The sequence below is a fragment of the Equus asinus genome, chromosome 1 (assembly GCF_041296235.1).
Source record: "Equus asinus isolate D_3611 breed Donkey chromosome 1, EquAss-T2T_v2, whole genome shotgun sequence".
Lineage (NCBI taxonomy): Eukaryota > Metazoa > Chordata > Mammalia > Perissodactyla > Equidae > Equus > Equus asinus.
In genome coordinates, this window is record NC_091790.1 from 31,027,043 (window position 1) to 31,049,375 (window position 22,333).

General features: G+C 45.0%; 1 protein-coding gene across 5 annotated transcripts in view; it reads right to left on the reverse strand.

Moving 5' to 3' along the window:
- Nucleotides 1–15,328, reverse strand: part of SYTL3 (synaptotagmin like 3) — an 85,184-nt gene extending 69,856 nt beyond the window's left edge. For 2 of the 5 annotated variants that reach the window (XM_070483449.1, XM_044761531.2), the window contains exons 1-4: nucleotides 15,258–15,320; nucleotides 7,080–7,176; nucleotides 4,976–5,602; nucleotides 2,719–2,937 (exon numbers count right to left, since the gene is read on the reverse strand). In XM_070483449.1, the coding sequence (XP_070339550.1) occupies nucleotides 2,719–2,937; nucleotides 4,976–5,085 (329 nt within the window). In that variant the 5' untranslated portion in view covers nucleotides 5,086–5,602; nucleotides 7,080–7,176; nucleotides 15,258–15,320. Of the gene's footprint in view, nucleotides 1–2,718; nucleotides 2,938–4,975; nucleotides 5,603–6,012; nucleotides 6,159–7,079; nucleotides 7,177–10,449; nucleotides 10,809–11,493; nucleotides 11,805–15,257 lie in introns of all 5 variants that reach the window. The other 3 variants (XM_070483328.1, XM_044761530.2, XM_044761529.2) reach the window with 3 other exon arrangements.
- Nucleotides 15,329–22,333: the final 7,005 nt, after the last annotated feature.

Genomic DNA, 22,333 nt, shown 5'->3' on the forward strand with positions numbered 1-22,333 from the left:
CTCCTGGGCGAGTCTCCCAGCAGGCAGAAGAAGGTAGGGATCAAGAAGGGATGGGATTCAGGAGAAGGGAGTTCTAGTCTTACTGACCACATGGCCTTGGGCTAACTATCTGATGTCTCTAAGCCTCTGTTTCTTCACATGGAAACTGAAGATAATAGTACTAGGTGCCCCATAGGACTGTTTTAAGGTTTAAATAAGACACTAGGTGTAAAGAAAGGCTTGGCCTGGCACTTCACACATGGCAAGTGGTCCAGCTCAACCCCTAGCTGTTCCGTCTCCCTGACAATGTTCATCTTCCTCTCCAATCCTGACCCTTTTCTAGAAATGTTCCAATCATGAATGATGCTCTGGAAAGTCACTTTGCACCAGCTCAGCCCTCACTCGCCTCGCCCTCCTCTGAGCTCAGCTCTCAGTAATTCTCTAAGAGAAAACTTGCCCTGAAGGCAGAAACCTCAGATATCTCCTGGAACCCCAACAGGAGCCCAAGGCCAGCACATTCCACAGGCCTTTTGCCCCAACTACTGCACTCTATAAATTGGTTTTGCTTTTTTTTTTAATTGCCTCCTAGAACTTTTCCTTTCTTTTTCCTTTTTTTTTTGAGGAAGATTAGCCCTGAGCTCACATCTGCTGCCAATCCTCCTCTTTCTGCTGAGGAAGACTGGTCCTGAGCTAACATCTGTGCCCATCTTCCTCTACTTTATATGTGGGACACCCACCACAGCATGGCTTGCCAAGCAGTGCCGTGTCCACACCTGGGATCCGACCCGGTGAACTCTGGGCCGCCCGAAGCGGAACATGCGCACTTAACCACTGTGCCTCTGGGCTGGCCCCGAACTTTCCCTTTCTTGATTTTAAAAATCTATTTCCCTCCTCCTGTTCCCACAATGGATTCACTTCTTAAGGAATGAGTCTCAAGCTGAGGAAGAAGCAGGGAGAGGAAAATGATGGAAGTCAAAAATCCTTCCCAGGTCCCAGTTCTGTTATGACTGTCACATATTCTCAAGTTTGACCAAGCCTTATCCGTGTTTTGGCCCGAAAATCGGATTGCAGCCCAGGGTGGACATAACCAGAGAGGGAACAGAGGGCTGCAAAAAAGAGAAGCAAAGAGAAAGGAGAGGGGAAGGGATGTGTTATAAATCATTTAGCGCTTTCCCCATACGACTTCCTGTGTTAATTCACTCAGAGTAATGCAATTATCGCAGGTATTTTGAAAAACATCCTTATTTCAAAATAAGGAAGCTGGGGTTTTAGAAATCACACTTGGTGTACTTAGAGGCTAACGTTACAATACCCAGTGCATGATGCTCTGCAGGGTGGGGATTTCAACAGGGCCAACTTCCTGTGGCATCGCCTCAGCCCCGCCCCACTGTTTTGATTTTTAGCTTATAGTTAACTATTAGAAGAAGAAAAAATGCTGAAGAATTTCATAGCTTACTAAACAATGTTTATCGTTAGCCTTCAAATATATACGGTTGATTGAAACAGGAGAAGAAGGTCTTAAGACCTTTCTAGAAATTATTCGGAATTCCTACTTACTTTCTGAAGAGCTCAGACCTGCCTGAGCACAGGTGTGGCCAGCGAGGGTTAAAAGTAATTCTTTATCTTTGCCTCTCAAGCTAAGAACAGCCTGGAGGGCATTGGCATCAACAAACCAAAGAAATCTGAGATGCACAGAGGTAACTGATACAAGTTGGTGTGACTTGGCGTGCTTTTATGGAAATGAGAGGTATGCAGTGCAGGAGCAAAGAAATCTGGTTAAGCAACTTCACTTACTTTGGATGAGTGATTGAAATACATCAGGCCTTGCAAGGGACAGGAAATTCAAGGAGATTAGGTCAGGGTGCCCAACAAACACAATCAGCGCCATTTAGGGGAGAGGAAACCCAGTCGCCACAGCCATGCTGTATAAGCGCCCCTCGCAAGCTTTGTCCCGGGGCCCTCACACATCTGCAGCAATATTTAGAGGTTGTTTTCAAACCTCAAAGTCTCTGATTGCTCTCCTAGCGTCGCACCAGACGAACATTTCTCCCTTCTCGTAAGTTCCGCGATGTCCTTGTGCACCCTCTCCCCTAACAAACAGAAAGCCTCTCCCTTGTGTTTTCAAGGAATCGGTGACCAGCCCATTCTTGCTTTGGACAGCAGGAGTCCAAGCCAAATACGTTCTTTATCATTTTCAAAGTGGGTAGTTCAAAAATACCAGTTCCGTGTTAAAAAATTTTTTAAACTTTACAAGACCAAAAGATTAAAATATATGTAGTTTCAGGCTATCACCAATAGAAAGCGTACCCATTTCTTTATTCAAGTACCTATATAGGTCAGCTTGCCTCCTTGAAAAAGGCCTCATTGAAAGCTGCATAGGATCACTTGAATATTCTCTGTGTTAAAATCCACTCCACTTTCTCTAAAAGAGATAACTTCAGGTCTAAGAAAACTAAGACACCTAGTTAAGAAATCCCAGTGCATCTTAACTCCTGGGTTAACCTAACCTTAGCCACGGCAAACAAAGTTTTACAAATTAAGGAAAAAACTGTTTTATGTAATAAACTTTCGTTTTAAATGACAATAACTTCCACGTCTGGAAAAGCAGCTCCATATCAGGCACTCTGTAAACATTTGCTGATTGAATTCGAGGAGTGATGGTTCTTTGTATCAACTGTTTGTCTTGGCCTGTGTCAGACGCCTGAGTCTGTGGAGAGAAGGGACCCCTGGGATCCTCACCTGTCCTCGAAGCACACGGTGCACTTCCAGGCGTGGGTCCTCCTCAGGAACACCCGGCACTCAGAGCACACGCGGTGGCTGCAGCCGTGGCACACTGCCCCCCGGTTCAGCAGGAACCCCAGCATCCGCTGGCAGCGGGCACAGGACTTCTGTTTGTACTCCTGGCTCACGCTCTTCGCGCCCTTCCACCGGAGACGCTGAAGGTGCGTCTTCAGTTTCCTGTGACCCAGAGAGTCAAATAATAAGATATGGCCGAACAGAAGGACAGATACCGGACATACTCCCACACAGCAAGGGCCTCAACAGTACCCCGTGTGGCAAGAGAGAAGGGGCTTTGGCATCCAACACCCCCAGTTTCCAACATGGCTGTGTGAAGCAGGGATCTCACTCAAACTCTCGGAGCAGAGGCTCAGAGGTTTCCTCGACTGTGAAACAGAGATGAGAAAACCTTACCTCCCAGGGTTGCTATGAGGATTAAATGGCCAAACATAAACATTATGCCTGGCACAGAGGAGTTCACTGCTGATCTTTTCCAGGTTCATCCCTTTCTGCCCAAAAGGTGTTATAAAGGTAAGCAGGAATGGTGAGAGAAGAGGAAAAAACACAGAAAATGGCATCAATTCTAATATGCAAGGCATGGAAAGGTCTGTAGACATACAGCATACACACCTGCTGTTGTCGTAAGTTACCCGGTACAATTAGTTAACTGATGCTATGCTTTTGCTACTGTTTTTTATGGTTGGTCAGTACACTTCCAGTCTCTATTTTCCCCCAGACAATAGCCCTAGTACAAAGTGACATTACATTGGATCCCAAAAAGGTGAACACTCTTTTATGAAATGTCTCTGTTTGCCTACTTTTAGAAGAGAGAGGCCAATCCCAAGAAACTCGCTTACGTCCAGCTTTCAGGATTTGCCCTAGAATCAGTACCCTTTGGAACAAAAGTTCCTTCCCACAGTAGCCATGTCACTTTGTTAATATTCAAAACGATGTTTCTAAATCACTGAAAGATCCTTAATCATCAGAGAAAATTTAATTTTGTTCAGTGAATTATATTTTTTAATGGAAGAAAGTATAAGTACATTTAGAGAGCTTTGGGATGACGGGAGGATAAAAAAAGGATAGATAATAGGGGAGGATAGAACTGTGGCTTCCAGTTAACCAGAAAAGTTCTCTCATTGCTCAAGCATTTGGTTGTCCAAAATTTTATTTCATACTTGTATTTTTCTTGGCAGACTCTGAAAGAGTGCTACCATCAAAAACAAAACAAAATCAAAAAGCCTATTTCGTTTACTTTTTTTCTAGACCTCACATCGATAAACACAGCATCACCATATTTAAAGACGGATTTTTTTTTTTTTTTTGAGGAAGATTAGCCATGAGCTAACATCTGCTGCCAATCCTCCTCTTTTTGCTGAGGTAGACTGGCCCTGAGCTCACACCCGTGCCCATCTTCCTCTATTTTATATGTGGGATGCCTACCATAGCATGGCTTGCCAAGTGGTGCCATGTCCATACCTGGGATCCGAACCAGCGGACCCCGGACCGCCAAAGGAGGACATGTGAACTTAACTGCTGCGCCACCAGGCCAGCCCCTAAAGTCGGATCTTGACAGCTAACAGCAGACACTGTTTGGTACAGTCCAGCACCGCCTTACTCAGTCTTAACTAATGTCAAGCAGCCTGTGCAGCTCAGAGACAGACAAGGAAAGAAGCTCCCTGTTGACAAATCGGCCAAGGAACAGGCTGAGCCGGTTCATAGTCTGTGTTCCCCTTTCCTCAAAGCCGACTGGGGAAAAAAAGCAGGCCAAGAAAAAGACAGGAATGGATTCCAGCAGATCTGCTGTTTCTAAGCTGCTTTCTTTGTGCCTTTAGTTACCACCAAAAATAATTTAGGAAAACCCTTAGCTGGAGGTCTTTCCTTGAGGGGTATATTGGAAGCTTGAAAAGCTGCTTTGGGATTATTCCTGCAAAGTAGGCAAATGGACATGCAGACAGACAGACAGCAAACTTATCACAAAAAGGCATTATTTTAAATGAATAACGAAAGCAGCCTTCCGTTTCCCTCATCATCTTCAAAGTTTAGTTAGACAGCAACGGTCATCTCCAGCCCTTCACGGGGACTCTTGTCAGACAAGAAGCTGAGAAGCAAGGCAAGCAGCAATAAGTATACAAGTAGCAACACGCCAAGCAGCAGCAGGTGCCGAGCAGAAGAAGCCAAAAACCCAAAGAATTCCACCCATTTGATAGCAACATACCGTATCCTCTCCTCCTCGATGTTTTGAACCGCCTGGTCTCGGTACAGGACCTGGAGAATCTCCTCGCGCTCTACCTCCTGGAGGGAATTCAGATTGACTTCTTGGGCCATGTCCTCTTTCTTCTCTTAGACCCAAGCTGAAGTTTTACTCCATGACCCAGCGCTCCCGTCCTGTGGATGAGCTCAGAGAGGCCAGCAGCAACCCCTCGTTCTCGACAGAGCTCCCTCTCCGATTTCAGTGGCAACTGTTCTGCTGGTGGCTCTTTTTTTCCTTTTTAACTGTGTCACACTCCCGGGAGAAGAAAGCCCCAAGAGGCTGTCCCTCTTCTTGGAGTTGTCGCTCCCAGTGCCTCACGCCCCCTGGGGAGCCTTTCCACAGGGTCCTGTCGCAGCCTCTGACATCCGTCTAAGATGAAAGCATATCTTTGTTCTGAGGTTTAGCCAGAGATTGTTATAAGTCATGCGTGGCTCCAAGCAGATAATTTCTGCAAAGCAGAAGTAATCCCTCTCTGAGGGAACTTACAAATAGCAATAAGAAGCGTATCAACGACTTCTAGAAGCTAACCTTCCCCTTCCAATGTTTTCAGGCCAGCAGTAATGATAACCGAAAGCCCAGCCAGTTCAATACCTATAGGAAAGACAGCAAATACGGCATCATTTTTCCTGGCTTGTGTATCTCTGTATCACTTCAGAAAAGACCAAATGTTCTACACGGACAGAACTCTGCATTTTCTGCCATGGTGATAATGTAATATTTTAAGTTTTATTAAATTGGCTTTCTTGTGTCTCTGAACTTGGGTTTTTCTGATATGGATTCTCTATCTCCAGTGATTAGAGAGATAGAAAGATCTGTTTAATGGACATCATCGTTGTTGAAAATATATTAGAAAAATGATGTCCTCAACTGTTAGCTATTATTTTTTAAATGAATTTCAAAACCCAGAAAAATTTTAATCAATTAGCAATGTCTGAAGGGACCACAACTCAGTCACTTATCCATTATTTCTGGGTTTTAACCGTTTCCACGGGCTGCCTTACGCATGGGGTCTTGTTTCTGTTTAACGCCAGTTGAAAGGTTCTGCGTACATTCTGCTACATTCTTTTTCCATCAGCGATGTTGACACACATCACCGTCCATCTGTTCCTCCCCCCAACTAAGAAGACGGCATTGAACCGATAATCCGCTGGAGAGATGCATATCAATGAAATGCAGAAAACACAGAAAATGGAATCAATATACTTTCTATAATGCCATTTTGTTATCAAATCTACACTAATCCCTCAGTAATAGGACCTACTTTCAACGCTATAGAAGTTAAACTCCCTTTGTTGGGCTTCAGCAGAAATTCACATTATATTAATTTCTGATCCATGGCAAATTAGTGAATGAGAGGTTAATAGACTCTTAAAGGATTCTTCTCTTTAAGCAGAGATTCTTAACCTGTTTTTCTTAATCTTTAGCAGTCTGGTGAAGCCTCCATATTCAAACGCATAAAACAAAATACATTGGGTTACAAAGGAAATCGATTATACTGAGATATTTCTACATTATAATATAGTAATAGATGTGTTCACTGATGCATGAAATAATAAACATAGCAGTGGTCTAATGACTACCATAATTTCAAAGTGGTGATGCTTATAAACAATATTTTGGGATGTCCGCAACATACAACGTGGCCTGAAAATATCTGTGATTTCTCTTGGTAACAGTCACAAGTCCTGCTGGTTCTACTATGGTTTGATGTCTGTATTCATAATTGAAGGAGATGCTAAATTTTAGTTAGAGATTAATGATAATAGGTCATTTTGTTCACATCCGAGTTCATGGACCTACAGGTGAAGGACCCCTGGCATACAAGATTCTATATTTGTCAGTTTCTCTATTGTAAGATCAAGTACAAATAATTTGCTCATCCAAGTTGCGGAGGTTGCATGAGAAGCAGGAAAACTCAGAGCTGAAAGGGGACGGACGCTCTTGGCCTCTAGTCCTTGGTGCAGTGCTCATAAGTGCCTGCTCTCAAAAGGCTTCCCATATAGATGGTGGGAAAATGACAAAGGTGACAAGGACTTGGGGCTCTAGCCCAGCGCAGCTGGTAACTCACTGCGCCACCAAGGGCGAAGCCTCCTCCCTCGTCCGTCTGCAGTTTCCGGATGAACAGATGGAACTAGCAGATCTTAGCCGCCCAAGCCTCTGCGTCTCTGGAAAAGAGAAAAGCAATATGCAACAGCGTGTAATCAAAGTGCTAAGTGGTAAGGCACAAACTGGCCATCAAGCCACCAACGTTATGAGCCTATTTCTTCTAAAGTTGCCCCTCGGTTCTTCCTTTTTTTTTTTCTTTTTCTTCCTAATCTAATCTAATCCTTTCATCTATTAACTATGCTACTGGGCCAATAACTATCTGGTTTGTCTGATTCTCGAGTATTTTAAATGAATATTTTTGCACGTGGCTCAAAACACACAATCTGTGCACTGAGCATTCTCTGCACGTGGCTTTCGGGCTCCACTCTCTGGCTCTGGTCTTCATCTCTTGGGTTAACTGGGACCAGAGTGGCCCTCAGCTGAAAATGACACCACCAAGCGGACGCACTGGGGGAATCCTGGAACGCTCGAATGCTCTCTCCTTCAGGTAGCTAGGTCTTACGCATTTCAGAAATACAGGATTCAATGTCATTTAAAAACACTGCTATGCTCTATCAATTCCATGCCTGTGGGCCTCGGAGTGCCCTTTTCCCAGATAAGTGGGAGCTCACCGTCCCCCTAGTGGCCATTCACTCCTGGTTACAGAAAAGTGAAATTCAGTTGTTTCTGGATCCATCCACCCATCCATTCATTCGGTAAATATTTATTGAGCACTTTGCAAGTGCCAGGCACTGCTTCAGTGCTTAGGGTGACGATTTGATTGACCGTAACTTACACCCTGTCCTGCGTCTAACAGGAATGTGATGCCACTTACAGTAAAAGCACAGGGAGGACAATTAAAGTCAGAGAGACATCAGCAGCCAGAGGGAAAACGGGAGGTCATTCTACCAGGAACCCGCAGGGAAGCAGTCACTGTACTTGGGCGTTAGCTGTGTTTCTGACTGCCTAGTAGCCAAGCGAAGCGAAACGGAAGGAAACCAAACGAGAATTCGAGGTGGCATATATCGTTCCGATAAACCAAAAGGAAACAAGGACATTCTCAAGGTGGAGAGGGCACAGACTGAGAAGATGATCAATTATTTGAGCAGCGGTTTGGCAAGAGGTGCAGAACTGGGCTTCATGCGTCCTTATTATATTGATCTCAAATTAAAGCTAAGGATGTAGCCACAAATTATCACTCACTGAACGTCTTTCAAATATAGACCAAACATGGTGCCTTCTGGTATTCCAAGTCGACACAGGGGTAAAGCTTAGAAAACTAGAGATATGGGCGTTCAACATCCATCCCACTGTGCTTTTATTCTCGACTGTCAGAGATTTTGATTCTAGCTTCTATAAACCTTCGGTCATTCAAAGACTTGGTTAATATCCACTACGAGTAAAGCCTTCTATTCTTGGATCGAAATGTACTTTTTTCTTTAACTTGGAATCTCTGTTTCCTGATCTTCTCTAAACAAGGGAGACTTTTTGAAATGATGCAAATGGTGCGCCTAGAGCGTCACCCCAGGATTGTTCACGTCAAGATTGAATCGAAACCTAGGAAGGTGTTTTCTCTTTGGTTCCAATGTCCTCCTAGTGTCCCAGCTGGCATAGCGGTTTGGACATCCCATTTCACACGTTTGTGCCACAGTTGATGCATCTCACTGGGGCTCATTCAGGATTTTCAGTGGGGCAGCATCACACTTTCATCTTTAGAAATTTGTGGGGTGTGTTTATGGTTGTCACGGTGACAATGAATTATCTTGCGTTCCCATATAAATGCTGACTATCTCACCAGATAATTTAATTAGGGAAAAAATCGTAATTATTCGATAACAGAATTTAACTCATATAAACACAAAGTGTATCTTGCAGCCTTTTAGTATCCTCTTGAGTTTTCTAGAATGCAACTACTGTGTAAATTGAAGGAAGGCTGTGCTGTGTTTCATTTAGAACTTTAGCAAGAATTGTTGATCATTTCAGAAGTCTGCGTCACCGAGGGCAAGCTTGCTCGTAGTATTTGCATCACTAATGCCCTACACTGGTGACGCCTGCATTTTAGACGTCACATGTAACACGGCTCTACGCATGCAAACGTCTGACAACCTCCCTGTGGCTTCTAGTGTGGTTTACACATATGAGTACATATTATATTATTATAATTTACTGTCCCTTTGTTGCTCCTTTTATCACAGTAGCGACATTGTATTATTATTATTATTAGTGAAGGTAGGTTATATTATACATGAATTCTATCTCCAGATAGTAAAAGGTGAACTACAAAATATTTCCTATAAAGAGTGAGCTTTGGGTCTCACGGGTTTAAGAACCACTGAATTAGAGGATCCGATAATGTCGAAGGTCACTTACAAATTAAATTATGTCATTCTCCTGTTCATTTCTCAACATGTTATTGGATTTGTAGGAGAACGGGGGAGGGAACTGGAGAACTGGTTGGCTGTTATTTTAAGTTGTGTGGGTTTTGATTTGGGGCCTTCCGTTTGGTTATGAGTTTGTTTGCATGTGCAATTTCCAGCCTGATTTCCAGGTTATAATTGATGGCTCAGAGTCCCTCTTTTCATATAAATTATTTCAGCCGCGTCTTTTCGATCCTCTTGAACAGAATCTGGAGCTCTTTCTGCGCCTTATCCCTGGGAGGCCGGCATGTAAATTCTTACAAGTTTGCTATCAACTGACAGCTGGGAAGGTCCACTCTGTATTCCATCTTCCAAATCACTCAAAAATCATTCACCAAACTATTCTTAGCTCATAGGCTACTTAGCCAAGACAAGGTGCCCCAGACCCATGGTGACAATTTACTTATTTTTAAATTTTTTTTTTTTTTTAGTGAATTTCTTCCTAGTCAATAGAGGTTCCTAGGGAGGCAGATGGAGTGAGTTAATAAGCAGCACAGGCCCAGGGTAAATACCAAGAAAGTCAGAGATAATTCCATCCTCCCCATGGCATTAGGAAGATAGGGTACACTTGGACAGATTACATTTCTGGCCATCTACCAGCTGGAAATTAGAAATCATGCGGGAATTGTTTTTTCTTTTTTTGGGAGGAAGATTGGCCCTGAGCTAACATCTGTTGCCAATCTTCCTCTTCCTTTTTTTTTTCTCCCCAAAGCCCCAGTACATAGTTGTATATGCTAGTTGTAGGTCCTTCTAGTTCTGCTATGTGGGACGCTGCCTCAGTGTGGCTTGATGAGCGGTGTGTAGGTCTGCGCCCAGGATCCAAACTGGTGAATCCCAGGCTGCTGAAGCGGAGCATGCGCAGTTAATCACTATGCCACCGGGCCAGCCCCTGGAATATTTGTCATATTCTTAAAAATACGGATAAAACAAATATACCTTCTTTCTTGGATGCTTTGGATTTTTGTGACGTCTTAGAGTAGAAAATGGAGGTTGTAAACGAGTTACATCAAATCTATTCAAATCAGTTTGCACGTTCCTTGCACTATGCTATGTGTTACTGTCTGGGGTGACAGAGTGAGGTGAGAGAATGGCACTTGTAACACTCACAAAGTGGGTAACAGGCTCAGCTGATGGGATCCAGAGCTGGCCGTACCCGTTAGCTTGCACGCAAATGGCTGCGGGCACCAACGGGAGCAGTTGTACCAGTATTAAAACTACCCAATGGATGGTAAGAGGAAGACCAGTGACAGGAGAGGACAGGAAAATCTTCACAGCAGAAGTGACTTCCACTGAGCCTGGGAAAAGAGGAGGTGGTCTAAGGAACGGGAAGAAGGAGGGTGACATCTCTAGGCTGAGGGACAGTATATGCAACAATACTGAGGCAGGAATCTGTCATTCTGCCTCCAGTACGGGAGCCCAGGTTCTCCACTGCCTAAAATTCCAAAGCAGGACGAACACAGCATTGCTGACCCTCCCAGATCTGGTCTCTTCCTACGTCTCCATTCTCAATTCCCACAAAATGCTCCAACACTCCCATATTGAACATATTCGAGACTATTCCCTGAACACATCACTTGCTTTTCCTTTTCCGTGATCTCCTCCTGCTCTTCCTTCTGCCTACCGACATCTAACTTACTCAGAGGCAGTTGAGGGAGCAGCCAAGGAACAGGGATTGGAGCCTGACTGTGGGTGAATAGCTCCGCTCTGCCCTTTCCTAGCTATCGAGACGCGGGGCAAGTTACCTAAGCCCCTCTGGGACTCAGCTTCCTGTCTAGAAAGTGGAGAGAATTACACACCTACTTCACAGAGCTGTTGTGAGGGTTAAAAGCGTTGACGCATAAAAGGTACTGAGACCAGAATGACAAGCATATAATAAGCAATCAATAAACTAATTATCATTCTTAGTCGTGGTAGAGCATCAATATTACTGTTAATCTTTCAAGGTCCAGACTAATTGCTACCTAATCCAGGAGCTTTCACCTTATTTACAATCAAAATTATGGCTCCGTCATCTATGACCCCTTTCTACTTGGTCCGTTTCTCTCCTGTGACCCTCACTCCATTTTGTCTTGCATCCGAGTGTCCCTTTTAGGGGTGACATCGTGTTTCACTCATCCCTCATCACCCAGCAAGCAGGTCCTGAATGTTTGGCTTGAGTTGAGAAACCCAGCGAATATTGTGACATGTGGTTTTCTTGCCCAAGCAGGAAGCGTTAATTCAAGTAGAGTCGGAAGGAAGGATAGTCAGGGGAGCGAGCGAGCGCTCGTTTGGAGTGCTTCGGTATCAGAAATCTGAAAAGCACAGGAATAGCTGAGTCAGTTCCAGATCTGAGCAGCGTACTGAAACGTATTTTCTTTAACGACCTCATGCAAAAATTCACCATCTCAGAGCTTGAACGGTGAACTCTCCCAGATCCATTTCTCTCAGACGATGTTTAGTCACTCTCTCTCTCTTTCACTCCACAAATTCTCACACTGTGTTCATTTTGTCCAGACACTGGAGTCAGGCTCTGTCCTCGCCCACGTGGAGCTGAGTGTAGCCCCTATCACCTTTTTCTATTGCATTTGTGTAACTTTGCAATAGTGACGGCTTCTGTTTGCCAATGCTCCACCTACCAGCCTAATTTTATATAACCATTAAAAAATAAATCAGGGGCTGGCCCAGTGGCACAGCGGTTAAGTGTGCACGTTCCACTTCTTGGCAGCCCGGGGTTTGCCAGTTTGGATCCCGGATGTGGACATGGCACTGCTTGGCACGCCATGCTGTGGTAGGCATCCCACATATAAAGTAAAGGAAGATGGGCACGGATGTGAGCTCAGGGCCAGTCTTCCTCAGCAAAAAAAGAGGAGGGCTGGCAGTAGTTAGCTCAGGGCTAATCTTCCTCAAAAAAAATAAAAATAAAAATAAATAAAACCTATACCAGAGCATCACTCTGAAGCAAAAAGTCTCCCAAGGCCACTGAGAGAAGCACTCCACACCGAACCATCTCAGCATCAGCCTGTGAGTCAGACAATCTGGGATCAAACCCCAATTCCAGAATCATCTGGGTACAGCCCTGGAGCAATGGCTGGAACAAAGCAAGCAGGACTCAGAAGTATTCCTCTGCACTCTCCATCAGGAAGGCCCTAAAGCCCCAAAACCAAGCCATTTATCTGGGACTGTTAGGGACGCAGGCAGCAGGGGCGGAGACCGGCGGGTCTCCTCCTAAACGCAGCACAGCACTTCAATCCACGTATTTCCACTTTGTCTGCATCTAGTCACGCTGCATCCCAGTGGAACTTTGGCATCCAGACAAACAGTTTGATTATGGTATTTAGAGCATCGACTTGACGGCACTTATTTCATTGGCCTTCTGTGTGCCAAGCACGTGCCAGGTATTGAGGATCTAAAATAAGTCAGAGCCAATCTCTGCATTCAAGCTCACATTCCAGCCAGAAAACGGACATGCGAACAGATAAGTGATAACACAGTACGATGAGTATAAAAACCAAAGATCTACAGAGAAGCAGAATGCTCAGAGGAAGGCACGACTCACTCCGTACGGAGAGAGCAGAAATGGCTGGGGGGGGTCGGGGAAGGCGTCCCAGGGGAGAAACATGTGGGACCACTTTGCCAGGAGAAAGAAATAGCCGATCGTGTACTGGAATTTTGAAACAACGCTTGCTCGCTTTCCTCAGCCTGACAGCAAAGCTTGACTTCGGCTTTTAGATCTGACAAGGGGGAAAAGTACCAGGAATATCAAATTGAGGGCGAGAAGATAAAAGAAGGCCAGGAAAGGGAACGCTCCTTATCTGCAGGCAGCGGTTCCCTATTCCTTTCATCCAATTATCCATCGTCTCTGAGCAGCGGGGCCTCAGATCAAAGGAAATGAAGCTTCACCACCTCTCTGCGATGGAGGGGAAATGAGACCCGAGTGAAATGTGGCAAATTGCAGCTGCGTGCGTGTGTGTGAACGTGACCTCATTGCTACCCCGACTTTCAAGGGAAACTACAGAACGCTCTCAGAGGCTGGAAGCCGAAGCCTTGCCACGGCTCACAGAGCGGTCATTTCAGGGCAGGCAACCTTGCTGCTGTGAAGCTTTACCACAGCCATTTCCTTGAGAGGCTGCACAGCCTAGTACACAGGGGAAAAGCTGAGTGACTCACTGACCTTGAAGCGTTCCTTGAAAATGTCATCCTTCTTTTGCTTGTGTACATTCTTTATGGAAGCCTGTCCCAGCCACGAAGAACCCTGGTCCACCCAAGGAAGGAGATAGATAGAGAACAGCTCCTGTCTCCGTAGTTCCAACCCCCACGGGGCTCCGACTCGAGGACTAAACCTGACAGGTTTCGTTTTTTAAGGTGAGACGACATGCCTATGTGTTTGTCACAGAGTCTCACACCAAAATGGAGATGTGCCTTTATAGATTCCTTTTCTCTCGTTACTTAATTGGAGGTGCGTTTTCCAGGAAGCTAGTGAAGCACAAGCTTTGGCATCCCTCACCTGCACGGCCCCATCCAAGGCCGCGTACCTAGTTTTGTATTCATTTTCTTAAAGAAGTTATAAAGTTATATAAGCTGTGGGTCCCTCAAAACTCTGTCCTTTATTATATGTGAAGTTGCATGTATGTGGCTTAAATCTAGAAAACTTGAAGCATGCCTGAGATAGGAGAAAGTGGAAAAAACACTTCATTCTGAAAGGTCACTGTGATTCACCGCTGGCTCTCTTTATTCTTTCTCATTCTGGTAGGCATCTGCTGCCAAAAAACCAAAGAACGCTATCGGAGAATCAGAGTAAAACGCTGAAATAGAAATCATGGTTTTCGTGGCTCAAACCTGAGCTCTTCTTAGAAGAGGATGAAGAAAAGAGAATTCATATTATTCCATTGTTATAGGTACTACTCACAATTGTTGTTAGACTATTGTCCCAACCACTACTGTTTCTTTAGCACCTACCCTGGGCCAGTGTGTAAGTACTCTGCATGCATCATCTCAATCCTCATTACAACAGCCAACACAATGAAGTGCACCCATTCTACAGGCGAAGAGAGTGAGGCTGGAGCAATCAAGCAACTGACCTAAAGTCACACTCTAATCTGGGTCTAACTCCGAAGACTTATGCTTTGTTTAGGCAGAACAGTTAAAAAGTTAGAATTTCCCACTGTGTTGGCTGAACAATCTGTTTCTACACCAATTCTAACTTCTTAAAAGATCCCTAATATCTACAGGGCATTTCCCTCTCAGAATCTCTCCTCTTGCCAAGAAATTTGTTCGAGGTGGAGGAAGCATAATGGAAAGAAATTTAAATTAGGCCCTAGCTAACTTCATTTTTTTATTTTAGAATTATATTTATGTTCCACCTCCAAATTGGAGATTATGGGTAATCAAAACAAGATTCAGGGCCAAACGGGAATAAACTGTATGTATAAGAATTTATAACTCAAAGAAGAAAGCAAACAACACTCTACACCACCTTTAAAAAAATTCCCATGATACAGCTTTTGGATAGTGTTTTTTGGTTTGGTTTGTTTTTCTAATTACCTCTAAAGTACTTCTTCCATTCCATTTAAGTCACTATTCCCCTACCTTTTAAATGTATGCTATTCAATAAAATTACATGTCATCCTTTACCTAAGTTATCATTGTTTTTGTTTCCCAGCTTTTCAATGTCATCAATTTAAGAAAAATTATAGTAATTATCATCTCTACCCACCCCACCCCAAAAACAACCTGCCCAAAGGGCTGGACTTGGAAGCTCAGCTTACCTTTGCATCAGCTTCAAGAGAAGAGCCCAGGAGACTGTGCTAGAGAGAAGGAAGTCAATTTTTCTTCTGTTAGAACAACTGACGTATTTCTCTTTCCTTCCTGTCGGGCATCGGGCTGAAGCAGCGCGCCCTCGGGGCTGGCCCTGAGCGCCTCTGTGGTTACCCCCACATCAACAAGGACCTCAGGAACAAAGCCACCCCAAAACCACACCCGGGAGCTCTTGCATGCCAACAGTTTACATTTTTAGCTGGGGGAAAGACCAAGCTGACGTTCCTGAGATGTTTCACCCCTGCCAAGAAAACCCCCCATAGGGACTGGAGGCTGCAAGCAGTCAAATATTTCCGCACTCGTAAGGGGTTTCACAGTAGCCTCCAGTGTAAATGACGTGCTACATCTCAAAGAACAGCTGCTGCTCAAGAGCCAGTTTATAACAAGATGGGTGCTTGGCCTTTCTTTTGGATACATTTCATCGAATTGTAGCACACATCTGGAATACGGTACAAATCACAGGCTCAGCTTGACACACTTTCTCAAAGTGAGCCCACCCCTATCAAGAAACAGAACTTTAACAGCATCCTAGAAGCCCTTCCGGTTACTCTTATGCCCTTCCAGTCACCACCTTCCCCCAAAGGTAATTATTATCCTGACCTCTAACACCGTGGATTAGTTTTCCTGCTTTTGCCCTTTATGTGAGTGGCATTTTACAATATTAACTCTCTTGTGTCTGACTTCTTTTTTCAGCATGTTCGTGAGATTCACCCATACCATTGCCTGTAGCTATAGTTAGTTCATGCAGGCGTCTATTTCATTGTATGGATATATAAAAAATTTATCTATCTATTGTACTGTCGATGGGCATTGGTGGTATTTATAATCTTTGCTATTATGCATAGTGTTGCTGCGAACATTCTTGTACAGTCTCTTGGGTGAATATCTGTATCTGTTTCTGTTCGTTACGTCCCTAGGAGCAGAATTGCCGCATCATAGTTCAGGTGTATATTCAACATTAGTAGATGCTGCCAGTTTCCCAAAGTGGTGGTACTAACTGACACTCCCACCAGCAGCAAGTTCCAGTTGCTCTACATCCTCACCAACACTTGACATTATCCACCTTTCTCACTTTATCCATTCCGGTGGGTATGTGGTGGTATCATGTTATGGTTTTAATTTTCACTTCCCACATGTTTTGTGTAGCTGAGCGATTTGAGCACCGTTTTATGTTTACTGGACATTTGGATGTCTACTTTGATGTTGGGCCTGTTCAAGTCTTTGGCCTCTTTTTCTATTGGTTTTTCTGTCTTTCTGTTATTGATTTGTACAAGTTCTTTATATATTCAGGATATATATATATATATATATATATATATTTCTTTCTCAGATATTTATGTTACAGATATCTTCTCCCACTCTGTGGACTTGTTTTTTCATTACCTTAATGGGCCCTTTTGAGGGTCTCAGACTCACTCTTGAGGGCAAACTAGTGTGAACTCGAATTGAGAGTATATGATTCAGGTAAGTCAGCTGATGACCAAGAATAAGGTGTGCTGTGTGGCCTTGGGAGTCACTAGATGTCTCTGAACACTCCTGGGCCTTGGTTTCCTCATCTGTAAATCAGGTTCCCTCTGATCATCCCTCGGCTCTTCAGCTCTGAAATCTCACTCTTCTGCAGCCTGCGGATGACAGCCTGAGATGGTGAATTCCATCAGGGCGGAGCAGGGGTGGGCAGGAGGTGGTGCTGGGCCGTGAAGGGTTAGAATGACAAGAGGGAAGAGTGCATTAAGAGGGCAAGCTTTGGGCTGAGACAGAGCTGAGCGACCTTGAGCAAACCACTTGGCCTCTCTGAGCCTGTTTCTTGGTGAGGGTCACAAGGCTTCCCTCTTAGTTCACAGTTTATTCAGTTCATCCACAAATGTTTATTGTGCATCTACTATGTCAGGTACTGCCATAGTGACCATGGTCGAGGACCCTTGGCCTGAGAAGATTCTTAATAAATCCTAACTGCTATTTATTTAGCAGTAGTGTTACTATCGTGTAGCATAAGATATGGAGTGAACCCATTTAGGACTGTTGGAAGAGAAGTTTTCCGGAATGAGGGTACCCTGGAATAATTACGTCCAGGGTAGGTACATAGCTTTGCTGGGGCGACTGTAACAAGTACCATAGACTGGGGGGCTCAAACAGCAGAAACTTGTTCTCTCACAGTTCTGAAGTCTAGAAGTTCAAGATCAAGGCGTTGGCAGGCTTGGTTGCTTCTGGAGGCCTCTCTCCTTGGCCTGTGGATGGTCATCTTCTGGGTCCTCACATGGTCTCCCTCTGTAGGCATCTGTGTCCTGACCTCCTTTTCTCATAAGGACACCAGGCATATTGGATTAGGACCCATCCTAATGACCTCATTGTAACTTCTCTCTTTAAAGACCCCATCTTCAAATACAGAAGGTCACATTCTGAGGTACTGGTGGTTAGGACTTTGACATACAGATTTTGAGAGGCACACTATTTAGCTCATATCAGTAGGATACGCTAAGAAAGTTTAGAACTTTTCCTATTTATTTTAAAAAGCTAAAACTTGGGGCCAGCCCAGTGGTGTAGTGGTTAGGTTTGCACACACCGCTTCAGTTGCCAAGGGTTTGCCAGTTTGGATCCTGGGCACAGACCTATGCACCACTCATCAAGCCATGCTGTGGCGGCAACCCACATGGAAGAAGTAGAAGGACCCACAACTAGGATACACAAATATGTACTGGGGCTTTGGGGAGAAAAGAAAAAAAGAAGATTGGCAACAGGTGTTAGCTCAGGGCCAATCTTCCTCAAAAAAAAAAAAAAAGCTAAAACTTAATGTTTAATGAATGAATTTGTAGTTTAATATATCATAGTTGAAACAAACATACCTTTGGGACACATGCTCAAAAGTTGTTCCTGCCAGCAGGGCATAATTAAAGAAGTTTGAAGACCACCTTCTAAGGCCTCAGGCTACGGTGGACAGCAGAGAAGAGTTGGCAAAGATAGAACGTATCTGGGGGTTGAAATCAAGCCGGAAAAAATGAGATGACATCTGAAACTACAATGAAGTGATACAGGGCTGGCCTGACACAGGGATTAGGCCCGAGTAGCTGTGAAAGTGGGGGAGCAGCCAAGAGGATGAATGGGCAGGCGTTAGGCAAACAGAGTGTGAACATGGTAAATCACCAAGGGAAATTTTTTTTTTTGAGGAAGATTAATGCTGAGCTAACTGCTACCAATCCTCCTCTTTTTGCTGAGGAAGACTGGCCCTGAGCTAACATCCATGCCCATCTTCCTCTACTTTGTGCATGGGACACCTACCATGGCACGGCTTTTGCCAAGCGGTGCCATGTCCGCACCCGGGATCTGAACCGGCGAACCCGACTGCCGAGAAGCGGAACGTGCACACCTAACCACTGTGCCACCGGGCCTGCCCCAAGGGAAATCTTCAGAATTCTGTGTGTGGCAGGTTGGAACTCCTCTCCTGTAAGTGTCCCTGCCCCGTAACTCAGGCTGGCCGTTTCTGGATGATGAAATGTGCACAGAGGTGATGCCTAGCACTTATCAGCAGCATCTCCCCAGCCAGCACTTGGGCTGCCACTCCCTCTCCCGCGATGATTCCAGAGTGAGGCTGCTCCATCAGCCTGGTCCCAGCGTGGAGAAGACATGGGGCAGAGCATGGCAGACCCTTAGCGGTCATGTAGTGTGAGTGACAAATGCGTCTTTGTTGTGATCAACCACCAAGGGTCTAGGGTCATTTCTTTCTGCAGCTAACCTAGCCTACACCAACTGATGTGGTGTGTGTATTTTTCTCATATATACAGAACTGATAAACTATTTAATAACTACTAGAGCGTGAAAATCAACCAGTGAGAGGAAATGCCAGCTGGAGGCCCCTGCTGTGCCATGAGTTATCCTTTAATTGTTGGATTTGGGGAATGGGGTCCTGGGGAAGAGGTGGGGGTAGACAGGATTGGGAGGAAGAGGGACCCAAGGGGCTCAGAGCAACAGCTTCTTCCAGATGGTACAGAGGCATTTCAGTCAAACTGTGCCCGTGCTTCCCTGCTGACAGTGAACCTAAGCATAGGCTTTTTTTTTTTTTTTTTTTTTGGTGAGGAAGATTGGCCCTGAGCTAACATCTGTTGTCAATCTTCCTCTTTTTTTTTTTTGTCTTTTCTCTCCAAAGCCCCAGTACATAGTTGTATATCCTGGTTGTAGGTCACTCTGCTTCTTCTATGTGGGACACTGCCACAGCATGGCCTGATGAGTGGTGCTAGGTCCATGCCCAGGATCCGAACCAGCAAACCCTGGGCTGCCAAAGCAGAGCACGCGAACTTAACCACTTGCTATGGGACGGCCCCGGAATTTCTTAGCTAATCTCATTAGTGTGTGATTTCTCAGCATAGAGCCCTCACTTTAGATACGTGTCAGCTACAAGTCTATTTTCTTTTCCATTGCGCACTAAATTCATCAGACTTGAGTGCTTTGGCACTGCCATCTTCGTCATTGTATTATTGTTATTATTGACTTAGCATGACTCTGTGGTGCATCTCAGTAACACACTCCCGGGCACAGGGGAAGGAAGGAGAAATCAAACATCCCAGGGCTGGATTGGCATCACGAAGGACAGCACTGTGAGACCCAACTGTGGCTGTCGCTATTATTTGTTGAGGCAGCAGCGCTATGATTCTTAGGCCCACACTTGCTAAATGAAGGTGTTGGCAGTGCCAATTCCTATTTCTAAAGAGTGTGTTTAAGAGACTTGACTCAAAGGAAGAAAGCACACAACATCTGCCAACATGGCTAACCCCCAAACTCAAAAACAAACCCAAGATTCACTCCACCGGCTTGCTGAAGAAACTAAACATTATTCTAAAGTATGGCTGAATACCAGACATTTATGGGCCGCTCGGAGTCTGTGTGTTTACACTCCAGTGCTTCTGATGGACATTCATTCTTGGCACCTCAGAGATGCTGGAAATGGCAGCTAGTGAACCTCCAAATGCCACAGAGATTTTAAGTGCCTCAGCCCCACAGAGTGTCCATCAGTTGGGCAGAATACAGTGCAACATCAGTGCATTTTTCCAAGCACTCTATCACATGAGCCTAGAGAATTCAAATCCTCCTATTCACAGAAAACTCGTTTTTAAAAGTTTTCCCTGGAGACCATATCTTAAGTCAGCCTTGTAGCCTCCACTCCAGCTCAGAGGCTGACGCACAGAGAGGGCTCAAAGTATGTGTGTTGAGTAAGTGGCCAAATAATTCTGAAGACAAACAGGCCAATTTATCCATTTCTGGGACCATTTCAATATGCCGTATACCAGCCATATACCATGATCATTTTATGAATGTTCTTGGATAGTCAAAACTGGAGAGTGGCGAGCCAGCCCCAGTGGCCTAGCGGTTAACTTTGTCATGCTCCACTTCATCGGGCCAGGTTCAATTCCGGGGTGCAGACCTACACCTCTTGTCTGGCTGTCAGCAGCCATGCTGTGGTGGCAGCTTACATACAAAAAGAGGAAGATTGGCAACAGATGTTACAAATCTTCCTCAGTGAAAAAAAAAAAAAGCAAAAAAAAAACCCCTGGAGAGTGGAACCCAATCTGCATAAGCTGAAGTCATGTAAAATTTTTAAAAATTCACATTGACATGTTTTCTGTTGGTTTATGCATGTGCAGGTGATTTCAGTTACAATACAACTTAAGGTCTACGTGTTACTAATGCACTATCCCAGCTGCCATTCAGGACACTCATTTGAATCAGGAAGTTCCTGAAAGGCTATGGAACAATTTAAACTAAAAAGATGCCCCAAACCTCATACTCTTCAGTTGCAGATGTTCACTCAGAACTTAGTTACTCTTTTTTCTTTTTTTAAAATTTTTGGTGAGGAAGATTGGCCCTGAGCTAACATCTGTTGCCTATCTTCCTTTTTTTTTTTTCTCTCCCCAAAGCCCCAGTACATAGTTGTATATCCTAGCTGTAAGTCCTCCTAGTTCTTCTATGTGGGATGCCACCACAGCATGGCTTGATGAGCAGTGCTAGGTCCATGCCCAGGATCTGAACCAGTGAACCCCAAGCTGTCAAAGCAGAGTGTGCAAACTTACCCACTACACCACCGGGCTGGCCCTAGAACCTGGTTACTCTCGCTTTGCACATAATTTTAAGAGATTCAGCTAGTGGGCCTGCAGGTTCACCCCAGTGCAGCAGAAGAAAATTAGAAGGGAGTGAAAAGACCCCTGTTTGGCTCAGGAGTGTGGTGCAACTGACAGCCTGGACACAGGCAGGCGGGGTCATGTGTTGTAGAAGGACACCTAAAACGGGATCCCAGGTGAAACTAGGAATGTCAGGAAGACAAAATAAGAAACGTCAGGATCAGAATCCCATGTGGACTGAGGCGCACGACTGAAACGCTGGAACGGGTGAGTTGAAGCCAGACAACAGGAAGGGAACAAAACTCCAAAGGTAAATGAGATTCAGACTCCAAGGACCAGAGGCCAGGTGTGGGAGAGCAAGCAGTCCCCACGTAGCAGGGCTCCTTGCTCTGGTCAGGCTTCGGGGCAGAGCAGCCTTGGGGGTTTCACGGCTCCGTCCTGCTCTTGCCAGCCCTCTGCCTCCGACTGCATCCTCCTCCACGCCCCAATTCTCCGCAGCTGGGTATGAGGCAGAACTAACGCCTGGGGAAATCACTCATCCATTCATACATTTTTATTGTGTGCCTACTGTGCGCCACGGACAACTGAAGGGGCGGGAGATACATCAGTGAATAAATGGATTTGGCCTGGATGGAACTTACACTCTGAAGAATAGAAACAACAAGGGTTGCTGATGGAGTGAATGTGGGCTCAGCAGCTTAATTCTACCAAGCCCCTGGGCTTGTGGTCGCCCCTTCTCAGGGGCTGGGAAGTGGGTTTTAGCAACTGGGCTTTGGAGAGGTAAGAAGTGACACTCTGACTTCAAGGGTGTGGTCAAACACGAAGAAGCAGCCCCCGAAGTCAAAGACCTTACTTAGCCTCAGAGTCCAGGTGGGAAGATGCACATACCTCCGCCCTTCCTGGAGGCGCGGTACCGGAGCCCA